Raw genomic sequence first — 23,859 nt, 5'->3', positions numbered from 1 at the left:
TAGATTTGATCAAAAATGACTTTTTTCAAATAGTGATGGTGCTGTTTTTTACATCAGTAATGTCCTGACTATACTTTGTGATCAGTTGAATGCCACTTTGGTGAATTAAAGTACCAATTTCCTTCTGAAACAGCAAAATCTGTACATTATTCCAAACTTATATATATATATATATATATATATATATATATAATTCAGGTATTACACTAAATTACTTCGAATTCTGCTCGTAATATCATGTTTGTGCTTAGATTAAATGCAAGTATAATAAAGAGAAACGGTGCGCTTTCTTTTTCTTCTTGTACTTTTTGTGCTATATCATGCAATGATACACTGACATAGGCCTAATGATTCATGTGTCATTATACCAGAGTCTCTCCCACGAAATCCAAACATGAGTGGTCAAAAAAGAAGCATAATACGACCAGTTATAATGATGATGTGTCTCGCTTGTCCACTTCTGATTGAATCACCACAAACAGGTGCGAGCCGTTCTTTTATGTTGTTTGTTTGCATGTTATCATGAATTAACTCTCCCGTTGAGTTTGTGCATGAATTTCAGGATTTACTTACCTGTTAATCAACCGATGAACTAAAAGAAGAGTTTTAAACTGGCACGCGAGATGGGAATAATGCAGGCTGCTTTTGAACTTCGCAAACTGCTGGGAAAGTCCTCCATGGCAGTGCAGCGCAAACAATTTTTGAAAATGTAGGACATTTCCAGCTAACAGAAACCCTGCTGCACACAGTCTCCAAGGTTCTGTCACAGTGTCTCTGCATAATAGTGCGTTTGATAGTGCACTAGCCACTGTAGAACAGCAGAAGATGCTGGAACGCTGCAGGTAATCTACACTGTCATTAGCCCATTTAATCCCACCGAACAGAGTGAAAGGGGTCTAAAAGGAGTTGTTGATGTATTTTACACAGAGTTGTCAATTGTAAATAACAGTGCAGACTTTTTTTTTTTATTTATTTATTTTTTTTTTTTGCATGAGTGGTGCAAATAGTCACATGACCAGAGCTATTTAATTCCACTGTGCTCCTCTAAACATTATGTCTGTTAAAAGACCATAAAAGGAAGCAAATATGTCCTGTCATTATTCACACACATATACAGTTGAAGTCAGAGGTTTACATACACATAGGCTGAAGTCATTAAAACTTTGATTTTCTCCCTTTTCTCCCCAATTTGAAATGCCCAATTCCCAATGTGCTCTAAGTCCTTGTGGTGGCGTAGTGACTCGCCTCAATCCGGGTGGTGGAGGACGAATCTCAGTTGCCTCCGCATCTGAGGCCATCAATCCACGCATCTTATCACATGGCTTGTTGAGCAGACGTAGCGTGTGTGGAGGCCCACACTATTCTCCGCGGCATCCACGCACAACTCACCACGCGCCCTACCAAGAGCGAGAACCACACATTATAGTGACCACGAGGAGGTTACCCCATGTGACTCTACCCTCCCTAGCAACCGTGCCAATTTGGTTGCTTAGGAGACCTAGATGGAGTCACTCAGCATGCCCTGGATTCGAACTTGCGACTCCAGGGGTGGTAGTCAGCGTCAATACTCGCTGAGCTACCCAGGCCCCATTAATTGCATCCTTTTATTTTTTAGCATGTCAAACAGTCTACTATTAATCACAGAAATGAGCATGTTAAATATCCCATACCTAATTTTAATGCATCATGATATATATGCATAATGAATTAATGACATATGGTGTTTCTATTTATATCTACTGTGTCTCAGGCTCTGAAGTCTAAGCAAGTGAACCTCTATATCGCTGGGATGGGGGATCCTCAGGCAGACTATCAGCTGGACGTGGATGTATCTGGTCTTATCTTCTCCCATCACCCTCTGTTCAGTCGTGAGCATGTGCTGGGAGCCCGTCTCGCACAGCTGTACGACCAGCACCTGACAAGACAACACAAGAACCTCACACAACTCCTGACTGATAAGGTAACACTGAGGAGTGAGCTCAAAACCAAGTCTTCTTTTTTTTCAACATACTATTCTTGAAACTCATTCTGAACATTTGTTTGTGTAGCTCAACGGCTTGAGGAACACGATTCGTAATATGTTGGAGTTGCACAGAGGAGAAGCTCTGAGTCTGGTGACCCAACAGAGAGTAGGAGAGTACAAACATGAAGTGAGGTAAGCGATTCTAGCTCAAATATGTAGGACTTCCATTGAGATTTTTTAGTATATTTGAGTTTTTAGATTAAACATCATTAAATATTGAGGGGTGCTGATTTGGGAACCGCTTAAGTACAGATGACATAGGTGATCATAACTACTACTTTCAGTATTATAGAACCAAAGGTCCATCACATTTATACTGATATCTTGTTCCTGTATTTTCAGACACACTCGTCAGCTGCGAGATGTGGAGCAGGAAAAGGACAGAATTCTCCTCAAAAGCATCATCAGAGTATGGAAAGATCTCAAAGCTCTAAGAGACTTCCAGAGATTCACCAGCACACCTTATAAACTCTTCATCAGACGGTACGGCTTCATCCACAATGTGTTTGTGTGAGTAATTGTGCTTCATTTGATGAGACAAGCATCTTTTCCTCTGCAGGGTGAAGGTGGAGAGAGAGCAGGAAGAGCAGGAGTTTGAGAATGAGATCATGGTGGAGGTATCAGAACTGCAGGCGGAGACAGAGGAAGACTATCAGAGAAAGATGAGTGAATTTAGAAGATTACATGAGGAATGGAAGTCCTGGAAGAGAAGACAGGTACTGCAGGCATAAAAACGAATGATTACAGTCTGAGTCTGCCAAATCTAGTTCAGTGGTCTGGTTTACACCTGGAATTATGATCTGTTGGGACAGATTATGGCAAGCCGAATTGACTTTTAATCATGTGCTGGAAATTAATTGTTGATATCAACAATTCAATGTTCATTAGTTAAAATGCTTATTCTTGCTATCAGGAATGGAAATATTTCTAGTGGAAATGCCAAATTGATTTTGATGTCAGTACATACATTTGCACCAGTAAAAACTTTAAAATTACATCACTAGCAGAAATACACTTTCTTGATATCAAAATGTTTATTTCAACTAATAAAAACTGTAATTCTTGATATCTGTAACTGCATTTTCACTAGTAGAATTTCATAATGTTCTGTCCTCCACTCCTATTCAAAACGCTATTACGGATATCTGAAATTAATTTCTTACTAGTTGAAATTCCAATTTTTTAAATAAGTAATGCACTTCTTACTGGTAAAAATTATAATTTTTTATATCAATAATTACAATGTTACTAATGCAAATGTCCATTCCTGATATCAACAATTTGATTACAAACAAAAACTGAAGTTCCAAATATCTGAAATACCAAATCTAACATGTTGGAAAGCATTTTGATGAGCAAATGAGCATTTTCACCTGCTGTAATGTATTTAGTGATATCAAAAAGTATAATTTTTACTAGTAAGAAATGCATTGCTGGTATGTGAAATTGGAATTTAAGAAATTAATTTTAGATATCTGTAATTGTGTTTTGAATAGGAGTGGATGACAGATCACTGTGAAATTCTCGAATTAACGTTTTTACTAGTGCAAATGTAATTACTGATATCAAGAATTGGCATTTTAACTAGTAAAAATGTAATCATTGATACCAACAGTTCATGTCATGTCCATGTGATTAAAAGTAAATTTGGCTTGCCATAGACAGATTGCTGTTTACACCTGGTAGTAACATGCATTTATACTAAGTCAGTATATTGTTGCATGTTGATGAAGCATTGATTAAAAAAGGAACAAAAAATCCAGTGCAAAAACATTTGTAAATGTCCACAACATCTAGTGGAAAGCCTTCCCAGAAAAATGAAGGCCAGTGGTTTTAAATTAAATGTGCAACATTCACATACGTGTATGGCGTTCACAGTGTTAATCTTGTCAGCAGAATTACTTACGACGGAATTATGATGGGAAACAAAATTATATTGCAAGATAACAATGCACATGGCACCAACACTGTGCAATTTTTTTTAAGAAAGAAAAATCTGGAAAGAATTGATTTAAATAATCCAGTCATAGAATGTTGAGGATTAATCTTTAATATGTTTGAAACATGTTTAAATTATTGTACAATAAGTAGTTTATACATTATTCAAAATATTTGAGTATTTGGTCAAATTTGGTCTGTTACAGTTTAATACATATTCTATCATTTTTCATATTTTCATTAACTAAAATATTTTTGGCGACTAATATTATATGCCATTTTAGTCGGAGTAAAATAGAAATTGATCAATTTAAAGGGCATTTTTGACAAATGACAAATAAAAAACTGACAATTAACACTGGATGTTTAGGTGTCCTTATACTTTTTGCACTACCAATGCTGGTCAGAGCATTATGTCACTGCTAATTTGCATAAAGTTATATCATTCATTGTGCCTCAGATCGACAACTAACTGGTTGCTTTGTCTCTGTGAAACGGTGTCACTAACATTGCCTTTTTAGTAGTTTTATTACAACTGTGTCAAAACTATATGTCATGATTTATTAGACCATTTGAACCCTGCTCAAAAGACCAGCCGAAACCAGCCTAAGGTGGCTTGCTGGTCTTAGATGGTTTGGATGATCTCCCATCATGGCTTGTTGGCTGGTTTTGCTGGTTAGCTGGCTGGTCTCCCAGCCTAACCTTCTTACAAGTGCCCAAAACCCCTCTAAAACCATCAAACTCGACCTGCCTGACCTGTGGCTATGAGGCCAGCAAACCTGGTTTAAGCTTTCCAGCAAGCAAATCAGATAGATATTAACAGCAGTTTCTGATTCTTTTAGAAAGCCTTGAAGAAAAAGCAGAAAAAGAAAAGAGAGCAGGAGGAGGGAGATGAGGATGAGGAGAGTGAGGAAGAGCTCGGTGAGGAGCCAGAGAAGCCCAACCCTCCAGAGAAACCAGACATGACCGTCCTGGAGGAGCAAGTGCGGGAGAAAGCTGCCAGGATCCGCAGGAAACCAGGAGAACCATTTCTGACTCCAGAACTTACTGTCTCAGGGCCTGTAACCCCCAGTGAACAGTGTCCTCGGTAAATGAACAAACACACACACTCATACTGATACACAGCTCAGACCTTAAAAAAATTTTGGTCTGGATCTAGGTCTCGCCTTAGGGTCTTTGTCAAGACCGCAGTGTATTACCAGTGCACTAAATGTGATCATTATTTCAACTACTAGTTGGCGTGGCATCTTCATCATTACTGAAAATCTGCATGTGCTTCTGCCTCTGTATCATCATGCATGCTTCGACAAGCAGTTTCTCGCTCATCACATGAATGTAAGTGCAAGAACTATGGTCAAATGACACAAAGCAATCATTAGTGATTTATGGTTGTAACTGCCATGTAGAGGCCATGACTTTACTTGAGGTAGCCACGGGACCCAATAAGCTTGTTACTTTGCGAGAGTTGTAAACAGGGGTGGCCAGTATACTTATGAGTTTTTGGTGGGAGTAGGGATGCACGATTATGACTAAAATCATAATTGAAGATTATTTCTCTTTATATTGTAATCACTATTAATAATATTGATTAATATAAATGTATTGGATGCCATATTATTTTTGTAGCTACACATCCCAAACAAGCTGAGAACTGTGTTCCTGAATTAGTTCATTGTTGAGCGGATTTCTTCTGTGCCGGTGACTTAAACTTAAATGCCTCTGATTGGCCATTGCATTCATGTGCCCAACAGACATGTCTGTGATTTTGAAAAATAAACATTGTTATTTTATGTTAATAATGCTTATACCATGGTCTGTTCGAACACTCAGTTGTGATTGGCTGGAATGTGTGCAGTTCAAACCATTAAATGCATAGGTAGTTCTGGTCAGTTTTAAACACTGTTCGATATTAATGCGCTGTTTGTAACCATAGCAACATAACATTACAGTGCAAGCAGAGTGAACAATAGCATCTGAAAACATTTCCTAACCACTTTCATCAGCATAGCTAATATAAAGGGTGAGAGAAGGAAATCCAGACCTAATAAATGCATCTTTCGCTGTCTGACAAAGCGATGCAAGACGATTAATGTGTTGTGTATGTGTTGTGTTGCTGTGCTGAAGTGCCGCCTATAGCCACTAGTGGCCCACCTGCGCTCACATCTCTGACTCAAACACTGAAGGAGAAGCGATGTTTGTTTGCGGTGAAGCGCTACATGCAAGGACAGATTGCGATTTCATTCAGTCAGTCGTGCAGTCTTGATGGATACCATACCGATGTCTCAGAGGTCAAAATCTGCAGGTTCCAGAGTGTTTTGAATGGTTTTCCCCTTATTTATACAGTAAGTGCTACTTTTACTGTCACTGTCACGTTTGTAACGTCAGTTTTTCCACATTAATGTGAAAACAACAATGAATACAAATTAAATCATATATTTTCTCTGGAGTGCCAACCCCTCTACATTCTGTGGATATGATTATTTGTGGATTGTGCATTTAAATTCACAGTTTTGACCAAGTATGCGGTCGCACTACTTTTTTTTTCTGTGTCTGATTTAGAACAGGTGGAGCTGCAGATCTAACGGCCCTTAGATCAAATTAACCGTTATTTTTTGTTATTCCAGTCAAGATTTACGCTGCAAAAATCAATGACAGCTGTAACTAATCAACTCTGGCAAGTGACCATGATATAAGTGGGATAATCCACGGCTAGGTGTGCATTAAACGATTTTAAATGCACTTCTCTGATTCACGTGGGGTGGTGCTTCGCCTCCACGTCATGCATTTAAAATCATTTAATGCACACCTTGCCGTGGATCATCCACTACATGTGAAACACAGTTCTTAGTTATCCATGTTTTTGGGAAGTCTGACTTATTTCAGTGAATAAATTCTTTCAAACTGTTCTTTTCAATTACTGCAGTTGTTTTACATCAGCATTTGTCTTTGTTTATTTCGATCAGAGATGGTCAGTGTTATTGTCAGCGAAGAACATTCTGTTTATGCATAGTTGTTTATATAGTTTAATTTTCCAACAATAGTTAGCAATTAAGTTTCCATCTCTCAGGTTTAATTTTGATTAGCAAAGATGAATTTGGCATTTAATGTTAACATGTGAAGCAGCCATCTTTGTTTAGTTCATTTATGATGCAAAAAATATTGTAGTAATGTTTCATAATTTTGAACCAGTCCTTAGGGTATCAGATAAGTATTCACTAAGAATACATTAATATCCTATTGGATAAACTGAAATTGTATTATTTCATTATCAATCTGTTAGCATTCCTTTAGAATTTTTTTCTTCTTTTTAAAAATGATGCCTGCAATAAAAAGCCATCACACTTTTTTATCTTACTTTTGTTATGGTAGAAGAATAAACAGCTTTGTGACACCTCGGGGTGGATTGGTGGGGGAATAAAGGAATAGGTGTACATGCAGAGAAAATCAGATCAATTCCAGGCAGACCACTACTTTCGTGGACAGCCTAGGAGCTACATCTTCTAGGCTGTCCACTAACCAATTCAATTCACTTCACTTTAGTTGTATTATTTATATAGTTAGGCATTTGGGTTACAAAGGCATCTTTTAAAACTGGACTATTTCTTTCTATATAGCTCTCTGGATAATGTCTGCAGTGGTAAAATTTGCATTTGAAAACTTTGAAGAAGATTCTTTAAATATAAATTCAGTATCTTGGTTCATTAAATTTTACTGCCTGGTTCTTGGACCGAAAGGTCTTGGTCTAGATCTGAGTCTTGAAGGGTCTAGTCTTGGTCTGGGTCTTAGGGGGTCTGGTATTGGTCTGGGTCTTGGAGGGTCTGGTCTTGACTACACCTCTGGTTCCAGTGTGGCACTTACACAGGAAGTGAATGGGGCCAATCAGGAATCATTAAAATACTCACTATTTTGAAAGTATAGCCACAAGACATAAACAATTGTGTGTTAGCATGATTTTAGTGTGATAAAATCATTTACTAACCTTTTATGTGTAAAGTTATATCCAATTTTGCAACTTTGTTGCCATGACGATGTAACGCAGTAAACCCTAAAACATTGTTTTAAACAACTCTTCAGCTCAAATAACACATGAGTTTTAACAGAAGAATTAATGAAAGTGTTTTTATAAAATTATAAGCTTCACATTTCTGCCTTTAAACCCTCCAAAAATCTGCCCCATTTACTTCCATTGTAAGTGCTTCACTGTAATCTCCATTTTTGCATTTTTTTTTTATATAGAAAAGGAATCAAAATATTTTTTTGTGGTAATCAGTATTATACCACAAATGCTGTTGATTGAGCTCAACTTGTATTGAAACCGGAATATTCCTTTAAATATATAGTAGTGTTTTCTAAGGGAAACATCACTGTTATTATTGCACAAATTAAGGGTTAGTGATTTGATTCTTTTGACATGGGCCTGTTAGGATCAACCGAGCAACCATTTGGAACACCCTAGCAATCGCATAACATAATCTCAGAAAACGTGAACATCTAGATTTGGTTTGTTTTTGTCTTGTCTAGTGGCGAGTTTGCTCGTAGAGAGGATGTGGCCAAACATGCGCTCTTCATCAAGGTCCTGTACAATGATAAAGAAGTTTCCAGAACAGACAGTCGAACCCTCAACATGGATTTCAGAGTTCACTTTGGTCAGATCTTTAACCTGAAGATAGTCAACTGTCCAGAGAGCATCAGACTGCAGGTACGGTGTTGTGGGTGTGCACCATTGATTTTGTTGCTGTAAAATTAAAAAGGGTTTATTTATCTATTTCTGTATTTTATTTAGGTGTTCTGTATGTCTTCTCACAGGTTTTTGAGAGTGTCGGCTCCTCTTCTTCCCAGCTGGCTGAGGTGTGTGTCCCGGTTCCAGAATCTTCTGTCCTGACAGGCAGTGCGTTGTCGGAAGAGATGGAGTTTAGCAGCAACCAGCGAGTCACGTTCAACCACGAGGGAGTTGGCAGTGGTAAACACATTCCTACACAGATATACACACAGAGGCTGTATTTCTAAACTTTAGAACAGACCAAATTTTTGGGCATCATTTGTGGCAGCGTTGCTTGAGGGGGTTGTTTGTGTCTTGTTTCTGTGGTAGGTGTGCCGTTCTCTTTTGAAGCTGATGGTACAAACATGCAGACTCTACTGACATCAGGAAAGCTCTCTTGCTGCGTGTCCTGGGCTGTAGGGGAGGATGATGTCCCCCTTGCTCCCCCGTCCAGTCAGCCTGCGGGAGGCATGTACAGGTCAGAAAATCCTGCCAAGATCTAGCTCACCACTAATCTCATTTTTTTAACCACATTTTAGCTTTTTATATTAATATGATGTCATGAAAAAAACTGAAATGTCTGAATTACCTCTGTGTGTGTTGAAAAATGAACATTTACAGAGACCGCAAAACAACCCACTGCATGAAGAAATAGACCAGCTTCTTTCAGCTTGCCATTGAAAACCCATTTTCATTTGGACATTTCTAACTTGAGACCACAAAGAGCAGCAGCAAGCATGTCAAAGTTAGGGATGTCCCAGTATCAGTATTGGGTCTGATACTGAGCACACCTACTTGTACTCGCACTCGTAAAAATGCTCTGATAACAAAAAAGCAATACCATCTGACCAGGGGTGGAAAAAGTACTGAAAAATTATACTCAAGTAAAAGTACTGTTACTTCCCAAAAAATGTAGTGTGAGTAGACTAAAAGTACCTGTCCTAAAAACTACTCAAGTAAGAGTAAAAGAGTAGCTCATTTAAAAGTACTCATGAGTAGTGAGTGTTGGTTTGCGAATGTGATGACCTCTTATAATAAACACTGTATGTTGCAGTTTCAAAATGTAGCACACAGATACCGTAATTTACATTCCCTTTTATGGCTGTTTGCCAGAAAGTATAAAAAATGTAGGTATTTTAAAAGTATTTTTGACTGCCAACTTTTCAAATACATCACTTATCTAAGAAAAACACTACATGAATCTGATTCACAAAAAATAAATAAAAGGGCAACATGATTACAGAAATGAAAAGATGAAAAAATGTATTTCAGTACACTGATCACCATTTTAAATCGTAATGTATGAAACAATTACATTAAAATCAATTTATGTGTAGGGTCTAAAAATGCCCTTAATGCCGACAGTGCGAGTTATTGTTTTACATAAAATATGTTCAAAACAATGCAAGGAATACAAAAAACGCTAACAAAATCAAGATCACTTGGCATGTCATGTCCCGCACAAAAGAGGATGTAGAGCAGGGGTGGAAAAGTTGTTTGGTACAGAAGCCACAGCATGATTTAAAGGAATAATTCACCCAAAATTGAATTCTCTCATCATTTACTCACCCTCATGCCATCCTAGATGTGTATGACTTCCTTTCATCTGCTGAACACAAATTAAGATTTTTAGAAGAATATTTCTGCTCAGATCAATGTTTAAAGGAATAGTTCACCCAAAAATGAAAATTTGCTGATAATTTAAGTTTAAGTTTAAGTTAAAATGGAGACTGACTGAGCAGGGAGGAGAATCAATAGTAAAAATGGACTTAAAGGAATAGTTCACCCAAAAATTTACATTTGCCGATAATTTACTCACCCTCAGGCCATCCAAGATGTATCTTTCTTATAAGAGTTTCTTTCTTCATCAAAACAGAATTTAAGATTTTTAGAATTTCATTTCAGGCCTCCTCCTCTAAACAATGCAAGAGAATGTCCTCCATTTTTTGACGATCCAAAAAGCATATTTAGAGTGCATCAAAATAATCCACATGACTCCAGTCGACAAATAAAGTTCTTCTGAACCCAAACGATTGATTATTTTGAGAAACAAAACAATACTTATATACTTTTTAACTACAAATGTTTGCTTCCGTACATCTCTGTGACGCGCGCTCATGAGAGGGATGACATAAGCTCGTTGGTAAGGTCACGCGTCACGTGGAGGAGGAGTCAGGAAGCGTGCCATTGTTTACATTTTATTATTATTATTATTTGGAAATGATTTGTATTTATTTTTTTTATATTGTTTTGAACATTTTTTTGACTGTTTTGGTTTGTGAATGGCACAAGTTTCTATTGTAAACAATGACGTGCTTCATCAAAAAATTCTGTTTTGATGAAGAAAGAAACTCAGATACATCTTGGATGGCCTGAGGGTGAGTAAATTATCAGCAAATGTAAATTTTTGGGTGAACTATTCCTTTAAGTCCATTTTTACTATTGATTCTCCTCCCTGCTCAGTCAGTCTCCATTTTAACACTCACTTTCACATTCTTCTTCTTGTGTTTTTGGTGATTCACATTCTTCATATGCATATTGCTACTTACTGGGCGGAGAGAAGAATTTCTTGCAAAAATTGACTTACATATTGATCTGTTTCTCACCCACACCTACCATATCACTTCTGAAGTCATGGATTTAACCACTGGAGTCATATGGATTACTTTTATGCTGCCTTTGTGTGCTTTTTGGAGCGTCAACATTTTTGCACCATTCACTTGTATTGTGAGAACCTACAGAGCTGAAATATTCTTCTAAAAATCGTAATTTATGTTCTGCAGAAGAAAGTTATACACATCTGGGATGGCATGAGTGTAAGTAAATGATGAGAGAATTCAAATTTTTGGGTGAACTATTCCTTTAAGTAGTACATGGGGGGCCACATTGTCCTCCTTTTGAGATACAATGTTCAACATTGATTTAATTATTGAATCTTTTAAGCCCAGAAATAGTTGTTTCTCATTCTAATACATGATGCACAATTTTCTGAAGTTTGTGACTGGGGGAATATTCTGCCTGAAGTATTGCTCTACAAAGTTCGATACTTTTCTATCAGGCATAAGAAAATACATGATAAAGGATAAGCACAATTATAAATTATTTTATCATCTCTAATTTCCTGATAATTTATCATACAAATTAATACACTCTTTACATCAGTGGTCAGTATAATTAAAAAAAAACGAACAATATTATTAAAAATATTATTATTAAAAATGTCACTGATTTATTCTATCACATAAATACTTTTAAAGCTACCCAAGTTATTCAGCCAAAAGTAGTGTGTGGTTTTCTCATTTTCTTGATGTTGTTTGATTAATAGACTTTTTATGACATACTAGTCCATGCTCTATTCGGTTACACATACACTTCAAGTCTAACATTAGATGCAAATACGCTTTTTGTCCCACTGTTTATGTTCACTTTAGACATAACTGACTGGGTTTACATGAATAGCGCTCTCGGAACACATGTGCATGTAAAGCGCAGCACACAAACATAAGCCACCTGTCAATCAAACAGCGTGCTGCTACAGACACCAGTCAATCTTTTATATTTTAGCTAGATCAACCAACCAGTCTTGCTATCGCGATCGATGTAATGAACACCCCTGGTCTAGATGTAGAAAATAGGCTAAATATAGAATATTACTCAAACATTTATCATCGATATTGAGGACATCTGTTTTTCTTTTTAAATGTCTTTTTTTTTTATAAAAATCAAGATTTCTGGGTTTTATTACCCAGCCCTATTGAAAACATTGCATTAATCTCTCACAGAAACCCAATAATCTCAGTGATAGAGAGTTAAATTACACAATACCTTATATACACATAGAGTTTTGTAAGAAGAAATATGAAATTTATTTCGATATGTTTCTTAAAATTAGAGGCAGGATTAATGCTGAAATCTGGCTTGAGCAAGCTGAACTCGCATGACACAATCATGCAATTAGCCTTTTTCACTGCGAAAAGCCCTTTCAGGTGCGGCCGTGGATGTTCAGGTGTTGAACTGTGCTTGAGGCATAGTCAACATCCATAAAAGTTGGCTCCAGATCTGCAGCTGCCGTTCAAATTTTCTATGCGTGTTTTGATTTGGCGGGAGTCACAAAACTCTCGTAGCCAATCATGTTTATGGATAAAAATAAAATCAGGACAGGGAAGTAGCAAACACAGATGGAGGGAAAATAGCACAGTAAAAGTCAGTTACAGCACTTAAAATGTAATCAAGTAAAAGTATACCATTTTTAAACTACTTAAAAAAAAAAGTACTCTTTTGGGGTAAAACTACTTAATTACGTTAACGTGAGTATTTGTAATTCATTACTTTGCATCCCTGCGTCTGACGTATAAATGTATTTGCGTAAACATTTAGCACACAAATGAAAATCATGTTATGTCCTAGTGTGATTATTAAACTGAAAGGCTGCGATTTATTTAAATAAATATACAGGGCCCTATTTTAAGAGTGCTAGCGCAAAGCGCAGTGCTGTGCCATAAGTCATAAGTGCAAAGTCAATGGGCATTGCTATGAGGTTTTGGTATTTTTGCGCAAGCATGCCCTAAGTCTAGGTGCAAGTGGGTTTGGCCTAATTTAGCACGCAAGCGCTAATGTGCTGGATCAATTGCAATTTAATTTTGAGGTTCCTCTCCGGTTATTGCAGTGTCTGTATCCTATTATATAGTTAATTCCCTCAAGCACCGGTGATATAAACAAAGACAGCACATTCATAAGAAGTTGGTAGTGTAAATGGACTGTATGCAATACATTTGAAGAAAAGAAATATGGACTTACGTTTTTTTGTGCATTAACTGCATCCTTGTTGAATGTCAGACATATTTCTATGACAGTGACACGCTCCTTTTATACGCATGGAAAATGTGGTTCAGGAATTGGATGTAGGCTCCTTTAAATTATAGACCCTGTTTACATCTGGTCACTTAAATGTGTCTCCAGCGACAACTTGTGTTCAGATTTCGAGGGGCAGGTCTCCGTTTCATGATGACAAACATCCATCACCATGTCAGTGTGTTAATGCATGACAGTAAACCACGGAAAAGTAAGAAAAGACAAAGAAAGCGTGAAAAAATACCGGTGCAAATTATCCATTATTTAGTGGATTACCTGAATTTATCGAGCTTCAGATGTTCATGCTTCTCATCTGTGTTTATATCAGACACACTGAAGAAGATCCGTGAAGTTCTTGTGCTTGTGTATGTATCCTCTTTTTTTTATTTTCCGATTGGATGGTTATTTAAACTCTTGTTTTAGTGCAGCGGTTGATTGACAGGTGAGGTGTGGTGCTTCACTGCTGTCTGAGATGCTTTCAGAATGGATTACTGTTTACACCTCAAATGTGATGTGATCACATGCGTTTTTGACTACCTCTGTATGTGGTTTTTGTGATCCGATCACAATAAGAGTTAGACCCCGTTTAGACCTGTATTTAGCGCTGACTGCAAGTGATCAGATCACCAAAAATGCATCTTAACACCAGGTGTAAATGGGGTCATAGATAATGTAAATTATTAATCATTTTCATCAACTGACATACAAATCATGGCTAATATTAACAGTGATTGTATCGGCACGCACTTCACTTCTGGACGATTCTGAAAATTTTTAATTTATTGAAACAAAAAATTACACAAAAAATATTTCTAAATTCAAATTACACTTCAAATGAAACGAAAATATAATCAAAATAACAAGGTGGTCAAAAAAATCATACCAAATCCAAACATTTCTCTGGTCTCTCCTATGACTTAAAAATCACTCTGTGACAACAGGTGGAAAAATACCAATACATATTAGATCATAAATACAATTGTAAATATAAACATACTAATAATAATAATAACTGAATACTAAACCATGAATGTAGAAGGTTTAACTCAAATCTCATAAATTTTGTTTCATTAAACGGCTACGACAGTGATCGTCAAGGACATAATTTGATGTCCCACTATATTTTCAGAGTTTGGACATGAACTTTATGACCACCTGCTGGTGGAATCTCCAAACTGCAAATGCAAGAAACTGATTTTAGACTTTGCTTTCAAAACAGATGTGGTTTTGAAACATCTTAGTGTAATGACCTATTTCTCAGGAAAATAGCAAATCTAGCGGTCTGATATTTCTCTGTAACAACCGCACATCCACGCATCAGACCGCTCATCTGGTTAAAGTGAGCCATCTTTCCTGCTTCTCAGATCACTGTGCGATCTCTACAAGTAAGCTAAAAAAATAATTTCAACTCATCAATGTTTCATGTCCATTTATTTATTTATTTATTTGGCAAGTAGTCTTGTAATAGGCAGAATAATGACAAGTCAGACGGTCATTTTCACAAAATAAACACCAACAGAACTCTGATGCAAACCGGAGATTTCAGCTGTTTATTTTTCTTGTAACATAATTACATAATTTCTATGCAAATCAATTATTTTATGTCCGTGTATTTGTTTATTTGGTTAGTAGCCGTTTAATAAGCGGGATAATGTACAGTCAGCCAGTTGTTATCGCACAATAAACCCCTTCGGGTTGATACAAGACTTCCGCTTCACGTCGGGATCCTGATCACACTGTCAGGTTTATTGTGCGATAACAACCAGCTGACTGTACATTATCACTTACATAACAACATTAGTTAACATGAACTAACAATGAACAACACTTTAACAGCATTTATTAATCATTAATTAATGTTAATTTCAACATATACTAACACATTTTAAATATCAAAAGTTTTATATATTAATATTAGTAAATGCACTATGAACTAACATGAACTATCAATGAACAATTGTATTTATATTAACTAACATTAACAAAGATTAATAAAAACTGTATAAATATACTGTTCATTGTTAGTTCATGATACCTAATGCATTTACCATTTAATGATTTCATTTATTTACTGGAACTCTTTTGATGATAAAAACTGAATTAAACTGTTGAGTGTGAAATTCAGAAAAATAAAATGGAAAACAGAATTTGTGACAAAAAAGAAAGTTTGAAAAAAATGTTTTTTAAGCATGCACAGTTTACATGCAGAGATGCTTCTGTTTATGAAAAAGTATTTTGAGTAACAGTTGCTGAAACATACTAAACACGCTGTCCTCGAATCATAATGTATTTGAAAACTGCAAGATTACAAAAAAATAAAACAAAAAACAGTATCGTAACGGTGAGTATCGAAAGGAAGTATCGGTACTTGTACTCGGCCTCCAGATAATGGTATTGGGGCGTCACTTGTTAAAGTTATTGTCATGCAACCAGATACATTGTAAGAAGATTTGCTGAAAGACTAGAATGAAAGAATCATCAAATCAGCGTGCAGTGGCAACTAAACAGTCTTCCCTGCAAACGATACCAGAGGCGATTGCTAGAAAGACATTGAGAATATTGCATTTCAAAGAAAATAATCAGTGAGCTAAACAGCTGAAACTGGGACATAATTAAAATGTTTCGAGAATTCTCGGGACACACCTTGTGAAAACGGGATGCCTTGTCAACCAATAGCTAATGAAACTGACAAGTTAATTAAATAAAAGGACATTTATTTATTCTTTAAAATATGAATGTTTTAATGTGAGATGTATTTGAAAAATGTAAAATAAGTTCATCATGAATAGAACTCGGCATCATGAAGCCTCATAAGTCATGTTTCCATCCAAGTAACAAATTTAATTTATGCGCAAAATCGAAATATCGCTAAAACAAATTGCAAATTAAGCAGCATTTTAATCCTGTGTGTTAAAAGAGCTTAACGGCAAACACCATTAGATTGGTTGAAAATAATACCAAATGATCTTTTATCTTGCGTGGTTTTGCCACTTGCACTGAAAAGCGGCATGATTGTCACAGTTAACATGTACTGTGTAAAACAGCCTTTAGACAGACTATGTCGTGTTCTCTCTCTTCAGTGCTCTCAGGCAAGTGGACGCTATAGCGTGTATTGGGGCATCTGGTCTAAACGACATGAAGAAACTGGGGAAGTGGGCAGCTGAGTCTCGCCTTGACCCCAATGACCCCAACAACGCTTCCATCATGCAACTTCTCTCGGTACATTTCCTCAAATTCTCTGCAGTAATCTTCATCAAACAAGTGACAGATTATGCGTCTGAGTGTCTTTTGGTCTTTATATATCTCTCTTCTGTCTCTGGAGGTGGTGAGTGGTGGAGAGGTGGTGGTTCCTGAGTACTTCCGTCTGGAGCAGCTTCAAGAGGAGTTTAATTTCCTGTCTGATGAGGAGCTGCAGCGTTCCCGCCGTTTCCGCCTGCTGAGGCTGAGGAGTCAGGAGGTGGCAGAGTTCCGTCACTTTAAATGCGTCCCTTCCATGGAGCGGGAGATATCTGAAAAAGTGTTTCATGTGAGATGACTCATAGATAGATACGCAATCAGCATTGTAACAGATTGTGCATGCTGAATGTTATGTTAACGGTTCATGAATGTGTATTCTTCCGCAGATGTGGATGGGGCACAGTGCTAAAATACTGACAGTGTTTCCTGCTCTACCATTCAGCACCAATGCAACACCGCTACTAATTCAGTAGCAATAAACATACAGCACGACCAGTGTAGTCCGGTTCCTGAACAAAATTCTGATGAGCCAGTTCTTTTTAATCTACAGCTCTGCGTGACCAGTGTAGTCAGATTCCCGAACAAATAACTCTTATGAGCCAGTCCTTTTGAATCAGCTGTGCGAAACACATGTAATGTCAACAAACTGTAAAATGCCATTTTAAACAACTTTACAGCTCAAATAATACAAGAGTATTTACAGAACAATTAATGTAAGGGCTTTTATAAAATTATAAGCTTCACATTTCTGCTTTTAAACCCTCTAAAAATTGGCCCCATTCACTTCCATTGTAAGTGCCTCACTGTAACCTCCATTTTTGCATTTTTTTAAAGAAAAGGAGGAACGACTTAAAATTATTTTTGTTGTAATCAACATTATGCCACAGATGCTGTCGATTGAACTTAACTTGTATTGAACCTGGAAAATTCTTTTAAGAAACCAAAATTGTTCAGAGGAATTTGAATCAGAATTGGAGCAGGAATCGTTAAATTCATGACGCTTCCCATCCCTAGTTGTTATCAAGTGGTGCTGAAATTCAGCCTTCTTGATCATATAGTTGCGCGTTTATGACTGCCCGGACAAAAAAGTTGAAAATAGATGTAGACCAATATATCGGTTTTACAGATTAAGCGGTGCTGATTTTATTTGTAATCCTTCGTGTTCCTCTGTGGCCGACGCTGGAGGATTCTACAGTTAGAACGACTTGGTTTTACAGTATAACAGCGGCCTCTACAAGTGAAATAAAAACAATTACTGACACCTCCAGGGGATTTGCTGTTAGCAGTTACAGAAATACTCAAACCAGCCCATCTGGCACCAACAATCATGTCAAACTCCAAATCACTGAGATCACATTTTTCCCCATTCTGATGGTTGATGTGAACATTAACTGAAGCTCCTGACCTGTATCTGCATGATTTTATGCACTGCACTGCAGACACATGATTGGCTGATTAGATAATCGCATGGGTGATTGTTGGTGCCAGATGGGCTGGTTTGAGTATTTCTGTAACTGCTGATCTCCTGGGATTTTCACACACAACAGTCTCTAGAATTTACTCCGAATGGTGCCAAAAACAAAAAACATCCAGTGAGCGGCAGTTCTGTGGACAGAAACACCTTGATGATAAGAGAGGTCAATGGAGAATGGCCAGACTGGTTCGAACTGACAAAGTCTACGGTAACTCAGATAACTGCTCTGTACAATTGTGTTGAGAAGAATATAATCTCAGAATGCTATTCTGAGATGCGGGTTGGTGCTGTTTTGGCGGCACGAGGGGGACCTACACAATATTAGGCAGGTGGTTTTAATGTTGTGGCTGATCAGTGTATATTTATATGTACAAAGTCATTCGTTAAATGCTTAAAAATAGAGCATTGTAACAGAGCTGTCATTTAAAAAAATAAAAATAAAAAGAGTACCAGGGGAATTTTGGGCTTGTTTACAGTTAAAAGTCCTGCATTCTGCACCAAATAGATATATAAAAAATAAACAATAGTCTAAAAACATGTCTGGTTATTATTGGGATTTTGGTTGCACAATAAACTGGATCTGGGATTTTATTCATTTTGGACTCTTGTAGCCTCTGTCTGTTGCCGTCTTAGTAAGGAAAGTATAAGAAAGGTTTTTTACGTTCTATTAATCGATTTTAAAAACTATTTGCTGATAAATCTGTTATCTGTCACTTCGTTAGTTATCGGTATCGGTCGACCTCTAATAGAAACCCAATAGATTTGAGGGTCTAGAGAAAAAATAGTTTTGATTCTGGTCCATATTTCTAAGTGAACATGTGAATTATTATAACTTATTATAGCACCACCTAGTGCCAAGGAGATGTCTTCACACTTGGCTGAATAATGGGAGGGATTTGGGATCAAGTTTGCAGAAGCTGCTTATCTTTTGAGGAAGGATATGCCTGAAATGTGTTAATTTGCTGTTTGAAAATGTGCAACAACAATGAGGTTGTCTCCTGTAACATGATATTTTAGAAGTCATTCTGTGCATTGAAATCCCTGCAGTTAACTGAGCCATGCATGATATGAACTGTATAAACTGAGGTCTTTGTGTCTGTGTGTTTCAGGATTATGAGAGGAGGTTAAAGGAGGGAGAGATCATCGATACAAAAGAGCACATTGATGCACATCGAGCCCTTGTGGCCAAATATCTACAGAGAGTGAGTGACCATGTTAATATCTCTGTTGAGAAACTGATAAAGTGTCCTTAAACTCGAATAACTCTCTCTTTATCTCTGTTTCTCTCTTTTAGGTACGAGAGTCAGTCATTAATTGTTTCCTCACTGCAAAGCATCATTTTCTTCTGTCTGATGTGGTTTCAGAGGATGAAGTTCCCAGCATCGGGTAAACGGCTCTATTTCTATTTCACCTACTTCATCTGTAAATTTTAAATATGTATATCTGGTATTAGGGACTAGCATACAGTTGACCTCAAAGCTAACAGACAAAAACCTTGATTTCTTGGGATCATTTGTTGCATGTTATGACATGTTAATGCCATGAACAGTCCTCGACAGTGGTTTAATGACAGGCTGTATCACAGACCGAGGGGAAGAGGTTTGATCTAATCTTACATCAGTATAAAGTGATTCTTTGTTTGACGGTTCCCTTTATTCCCATCTTTTATTTCTCTTTTTTTCTCCTTTATGTTTGTATATTCAGTGGTGCAGGTTCTGGGTACGTTCAGAGGATTTTTCTGTTCTTTTTACATCTTTTATTATCCTTGTGTTGCTCCGCTCTGATCCATGTGTACATAAACTGTCACTCTATGTAGAGTTAGTCTGTGTAAATTGTAATAGAGGAGTCCAGTCTCTCACTGCAGTGTCTGTGTGTGTGTCTGTGCGTGTGTGTTGAGATCACACACTTGAGTGTTAGTGTGTTTGATCTGAATGCTGTACGGTGAGAACTAATGTCCTACTGAATGTTTAACAGCACACATGTTTTCATCACACACACACACTGATATGTTTATTTACCATCACTCCATGCGGCAGAGCCACCAAATAATTTTATTATAGATATACACTGTTAATTAAAATCAAGAAAGAAATGTTTATATGTTAGGGCTGCGAAAGTTAATGTGTTAAGAAAGGAAAATCTTAAAGGAATATTCCGGGTTCAATACAAGTTGAGCTCAATCGACAGCATTTGTGGCATAATGTTGATTACCACAAAAAATAATTTCGATTCATCCCTCCTTTTCATTAAAAAAAGCAAAAATGGAGGTTACAGTGAGGCACTTACAATGGAAGTAAATGGGGCAGATTTTTGGAGAGTTTAATGGCAGAAATGTGAAGCTTATAATTTTATAAAAACACTTACATTAATTCTTCTGTTAAAACTCTTGTATTATTTGAGCTGTAAATTTGTGTAAATTGTGATTTTTATAGTCGTTTTAGGGTTTGTTGACATTACATTGTCATGGTAATGAAGTTGTAAAATTGGATATAACTTAAGTGATTTTTTCACACTAAAATCATGGTTACACATATTGTTTATGTTTTGTGTCTATACTTTTGAAACAGTATTTTAACATTCAGAAATTGTCCCCCATTCACTTCCATTGTAAATGCCTCACTGTAAACCAGCTTTTTTTTTTTTTTAAAGGAAAAGGAGGGGCAAGTAGAAATTCTTTTTTGTGGTAATCAATATTATGCCACAAATGCTGTTGATTGAGCTTAACTTGTATTGAACCCAGAATATTCCTTTAAGTAATAAGCGGACACCTGGGTTTCAGCTTTATAAATGAATTACAGTCACATTTTGACATAGTATGTTTGAGTATTTTTAGCTGGAAAGTCATTCTATTTAGCTTTCGCCCAGCTGCTGAAGTTGCTGTGCTTCTCATAAATATTAAAAGTAATGTTGTGTTGGAGGAATGACCAGTGTCTTTTTCTGGTTCTTTTGGTGTTGTAAACAATATGACTCTCTGAAGTTTCATTCATTTTAAATTTTGTTACAATTCGGAATTAAGGCGAAGTGATATTGAACTGTACTGCGATCAACAAATCTGAAACTACTTCATAGCAGTGCAGTTACGGTATTAAAAAAAAAAATAAATAAATAAAAAAAAATGTTTTATATATATATATATATATATATATCAACACCAGCAAATTTTCAGCAATGCCATGATATAATTAAATATGTTTAACACTGGGGGCCTGGGTAGCTCAGCGAGTATTGACGCTGACTACCACCCCTGGAGTCGCAAGTTCGAATCCAGGGCATGCTGAGTGACTCCAGCCAGGTCTCCTAAGCAACCAAATTGGCCCGGTTGCTAGGGAGGGTAGAGTCACATGGGGTAACCTCCTCGTGGTCGCGATTAATGGTTCTTCCTCTCAATGGGGCATGTGGTAAGTTGTGCGTAGATCGCAGAGAGTAGCATGAGCCTCCACATGATGTGAGTCTCCGCGGTGTCATGCACAACGAGCCACGTGATAAGATGCACGGATTGACTGTCTCAGAAGCGGAGGCAACTGAGACTTGTCCTCCACTACCCGGATTGAGGTGAATAACCGTGCCACCACGAGGACCTACTAAGTAGTGGGATTTGGGCATTCCATATTGGGGAGAAAAAGGGTTAAAAAAAATAAATATATATATATATATGTTTAACACTGTACGGTTTCACAGTTAAAGCATTGACCTAATTTGCAGTTTTTACTGTTTAATTCGGTTCTGTCTAATTTCAGTTTAACAAAGACTGTTTATTGTGAAAGACCTACTTAACAGCTAATTTTAAATCAAATCCAAATGGCACTTTTAAAATAATAATAATGTTGACTCTTTGAATGGCAGAATTTAATTTCCATTGAAGATATCCCATGGAGGCAAGCTAACCAAAAAACTTTATTTTGAAGGGGAATTATAAAGCACAAGAATGCCTGCCCATTTTTTCAGCCGTCTTTGTTCTGGAAGTGTTCTTCCTAATCATTTTTTTCCATTGTGATTTCATAAAATCCTTCATAAAAGCATTATAAGCCTTGAACCAAACCAACCAGCTCCGAGGTGAATCACATCATTACAACCTTTGATTAGAAGCAAAAATAATAAATTGGACAAAAGGACAAAGGTAAAAGAATGTGTACTTAGCGTCTTTAATGAGGTAATGAACTACATGAAGCATTGCCAATGATGTAATCAAATTTAAAATGATAGAAAAATATAAAACTACTTATTTAAAGTTGTTGATTATAAGTATAGAAGCAATACATTAAGATAATTGCAAAATATTCTGATATATTCAAACAAATAAGTAGTTTGAAAGTTTAGGGAGAGCGACTCGATTGCTTCATTCACAGTGCATCGTGGGAGTAGTATCTCGCTGCAGAGCTCTTTTGGTGGGCTTTGTGTGTGGCGATACTTGAATTGAATAATCTCTTCCCTTCAGGATCATGAGTAGTGTAGTTCTTTACCAGGAATTACACTTTTAAACAAGTAAAAATAAAAAAATAAAAAAATTGAAATATCATGGACTGATGGCTTCAACAGAAGCATATACTATGGTTTAACAACCTCTGAGCTCACTGTAGGTCTGTCTTTAAAGGCTCGTACATTATCGTCAATGATCAGTTCCCCTCTGGAAAAAATAAATGCTGATTTTACTTCCGGAACCAGACTGTCGTGTCCCATTCGGAAATGCTATATTACATTATGTGTGTTTGTAGATGTATGTTTTTGTTTGTTCAGGGTAGAAATAGAAACTTGTTAACTGTGTACTGAAAGAGTGGAAAGTCCTGTCTCTCAATGTCAAATATAACCCCACAGTGATATTTCAGTGCATTATGGGTGTATCTCCACACTAATTCTCAGTTGAAACTCTCAGGATGTTGGGTTTGAACCTGTTCAAACTGGCTGAACCCAAACGACCTCTAAAGCCCCGCAGGAAGGAGAGGAAGAAGGTCACAGCTCAGAACCTCTCAGATGGAGACATCAAACTCCTTGTGAACATCATCAGAGGATACGACATCCCCATCCGCAGACCTCACACTAGGTAACTGCACATGCAACATTTGTGCAAAAATCGCTCCATCATGCCACCAAAAGCTGCAACTTTTGCTGCAGCACACTCTCACGTGGGCATCTGTTGACTGATTAAGAGGCGAGGGGGGATTTGTGATTTCAGAAATCCAGTTCACTTTATTCCAGATTTAAAACTGACTCAATTTTTTACGCACCCTCAAATTGGAGCTTGCACATTTATAAATGTCAAACGCCCATCAGAGCTTTCTCTCTGTAACTCATCCCGCAATGTTTGTTCTACAATACTTTTCTATGCACTCAGATTTTTGTCTGGTGGACCATAAAATTAGCAAGAAAAATCTGGTAGACACATTAAAGAAGTGCCACAAGCCTTATTAGTAAAGAGCAAAATATCGTAGAGAGTAGGGGGTGGGCTCTTTTTACTTGGACCTGTAAGCAACCACCACCCACAACACCCCAGCATCGTAGTGGCGAGTTTCGTGTGGACAAGCACCTCTCATTTTCAGAAAGTCTACTTTTATGCATTTTCTTATGCATTATTTGTTGTAT

The 23,859-nt window shown here is 37.0% G+C and overlaps 1 protein-coding gene across 2 annotated transcripts in view; it reads left to right on the top strand.

Moving 5' to 3' along the window:
* The window catches only part of LOC127418874 (coiled-coil and C2 domain-containing protein 2A-like), a 47,924-nt gene that overhangs the window by 14,670 nt on the left and 9,395 nt on the right, over positions 1 to 23,859 (top strand). For both annotated transcript variants that reach the window (XM_051659733.1, XM_051659732.1), the window contains 13 exons: positions 1,751 to 1,960; positions 2,049 to 2,155; positions 2,366 to 2,506; positions 2,583 to 2,739; positions 4,804 to 5,048; positions 8,483 to 8,660; positions 8,768 to 8,921; positions 9,051 to 9,198; positions 16,652 to 16,790; positions 16,894 to 17,097; positions 19,392 to 19,484; positions 19,577 to 19,668; positions 23,153 to 23,320. In XM_051659733.1, the coding sequence (XP_051515693.1) occupies positions 1,751 to 1,960; positions 2,049 to 2,155; positions 2,366 to 2,506; positions 2,583 to 2,739; positions 4,804 to 5,048; positions 8,483 to 8,660; positions 8,768 to 8,921; positions 9,051 to 9,198; positions 16,652 to 16,790; positions 16,894 to 17,097; positions 19,392 to 19,484; positions 19,577 to 19,668; positions 23,153 to 23,320 (2,036 nt within the window). The remainder of the gene's footprint in view (positions 1 to 1,750; positions 1,961 to 2,048; positions 2,156 to 2,365; positions 2,507 to 2,582; positions 2,740 to 4,803; positions 5,049 to 8,482; positions 8,661 to 8,767; positions 8,922 to 9,050; positions 9,199 to 16,651; positions 16,791 to 16,893; positions 17,098 to 19,391; positions 19,485 to 19,576; positions 19,669 to 23,152; positions 23,321 to 23,859) is intronic.

Source organism: Myxocyprinus asiaticus, chromosome 28, assembly GCF_019703515.2.
Source record: "Myxocyprinus asiaticus isolate MX2 ecotype Aquarium Trade chromosome 28, UBuf_Myxa_2, whole genome shotgun sequence".
In the NCBI taxonomy this organism is placed as follows: Eukaryota; Metazoa; Chordata; class Actinopteri; order Cypriniformes; family Catostomidae; genus Myxocyprinus; species Myxocyprinus asiaticus.
Note: the sequence above shows the minus strand (reverse complement) of the source record. Positions and strands in the feature narration are given on the sequence as shown.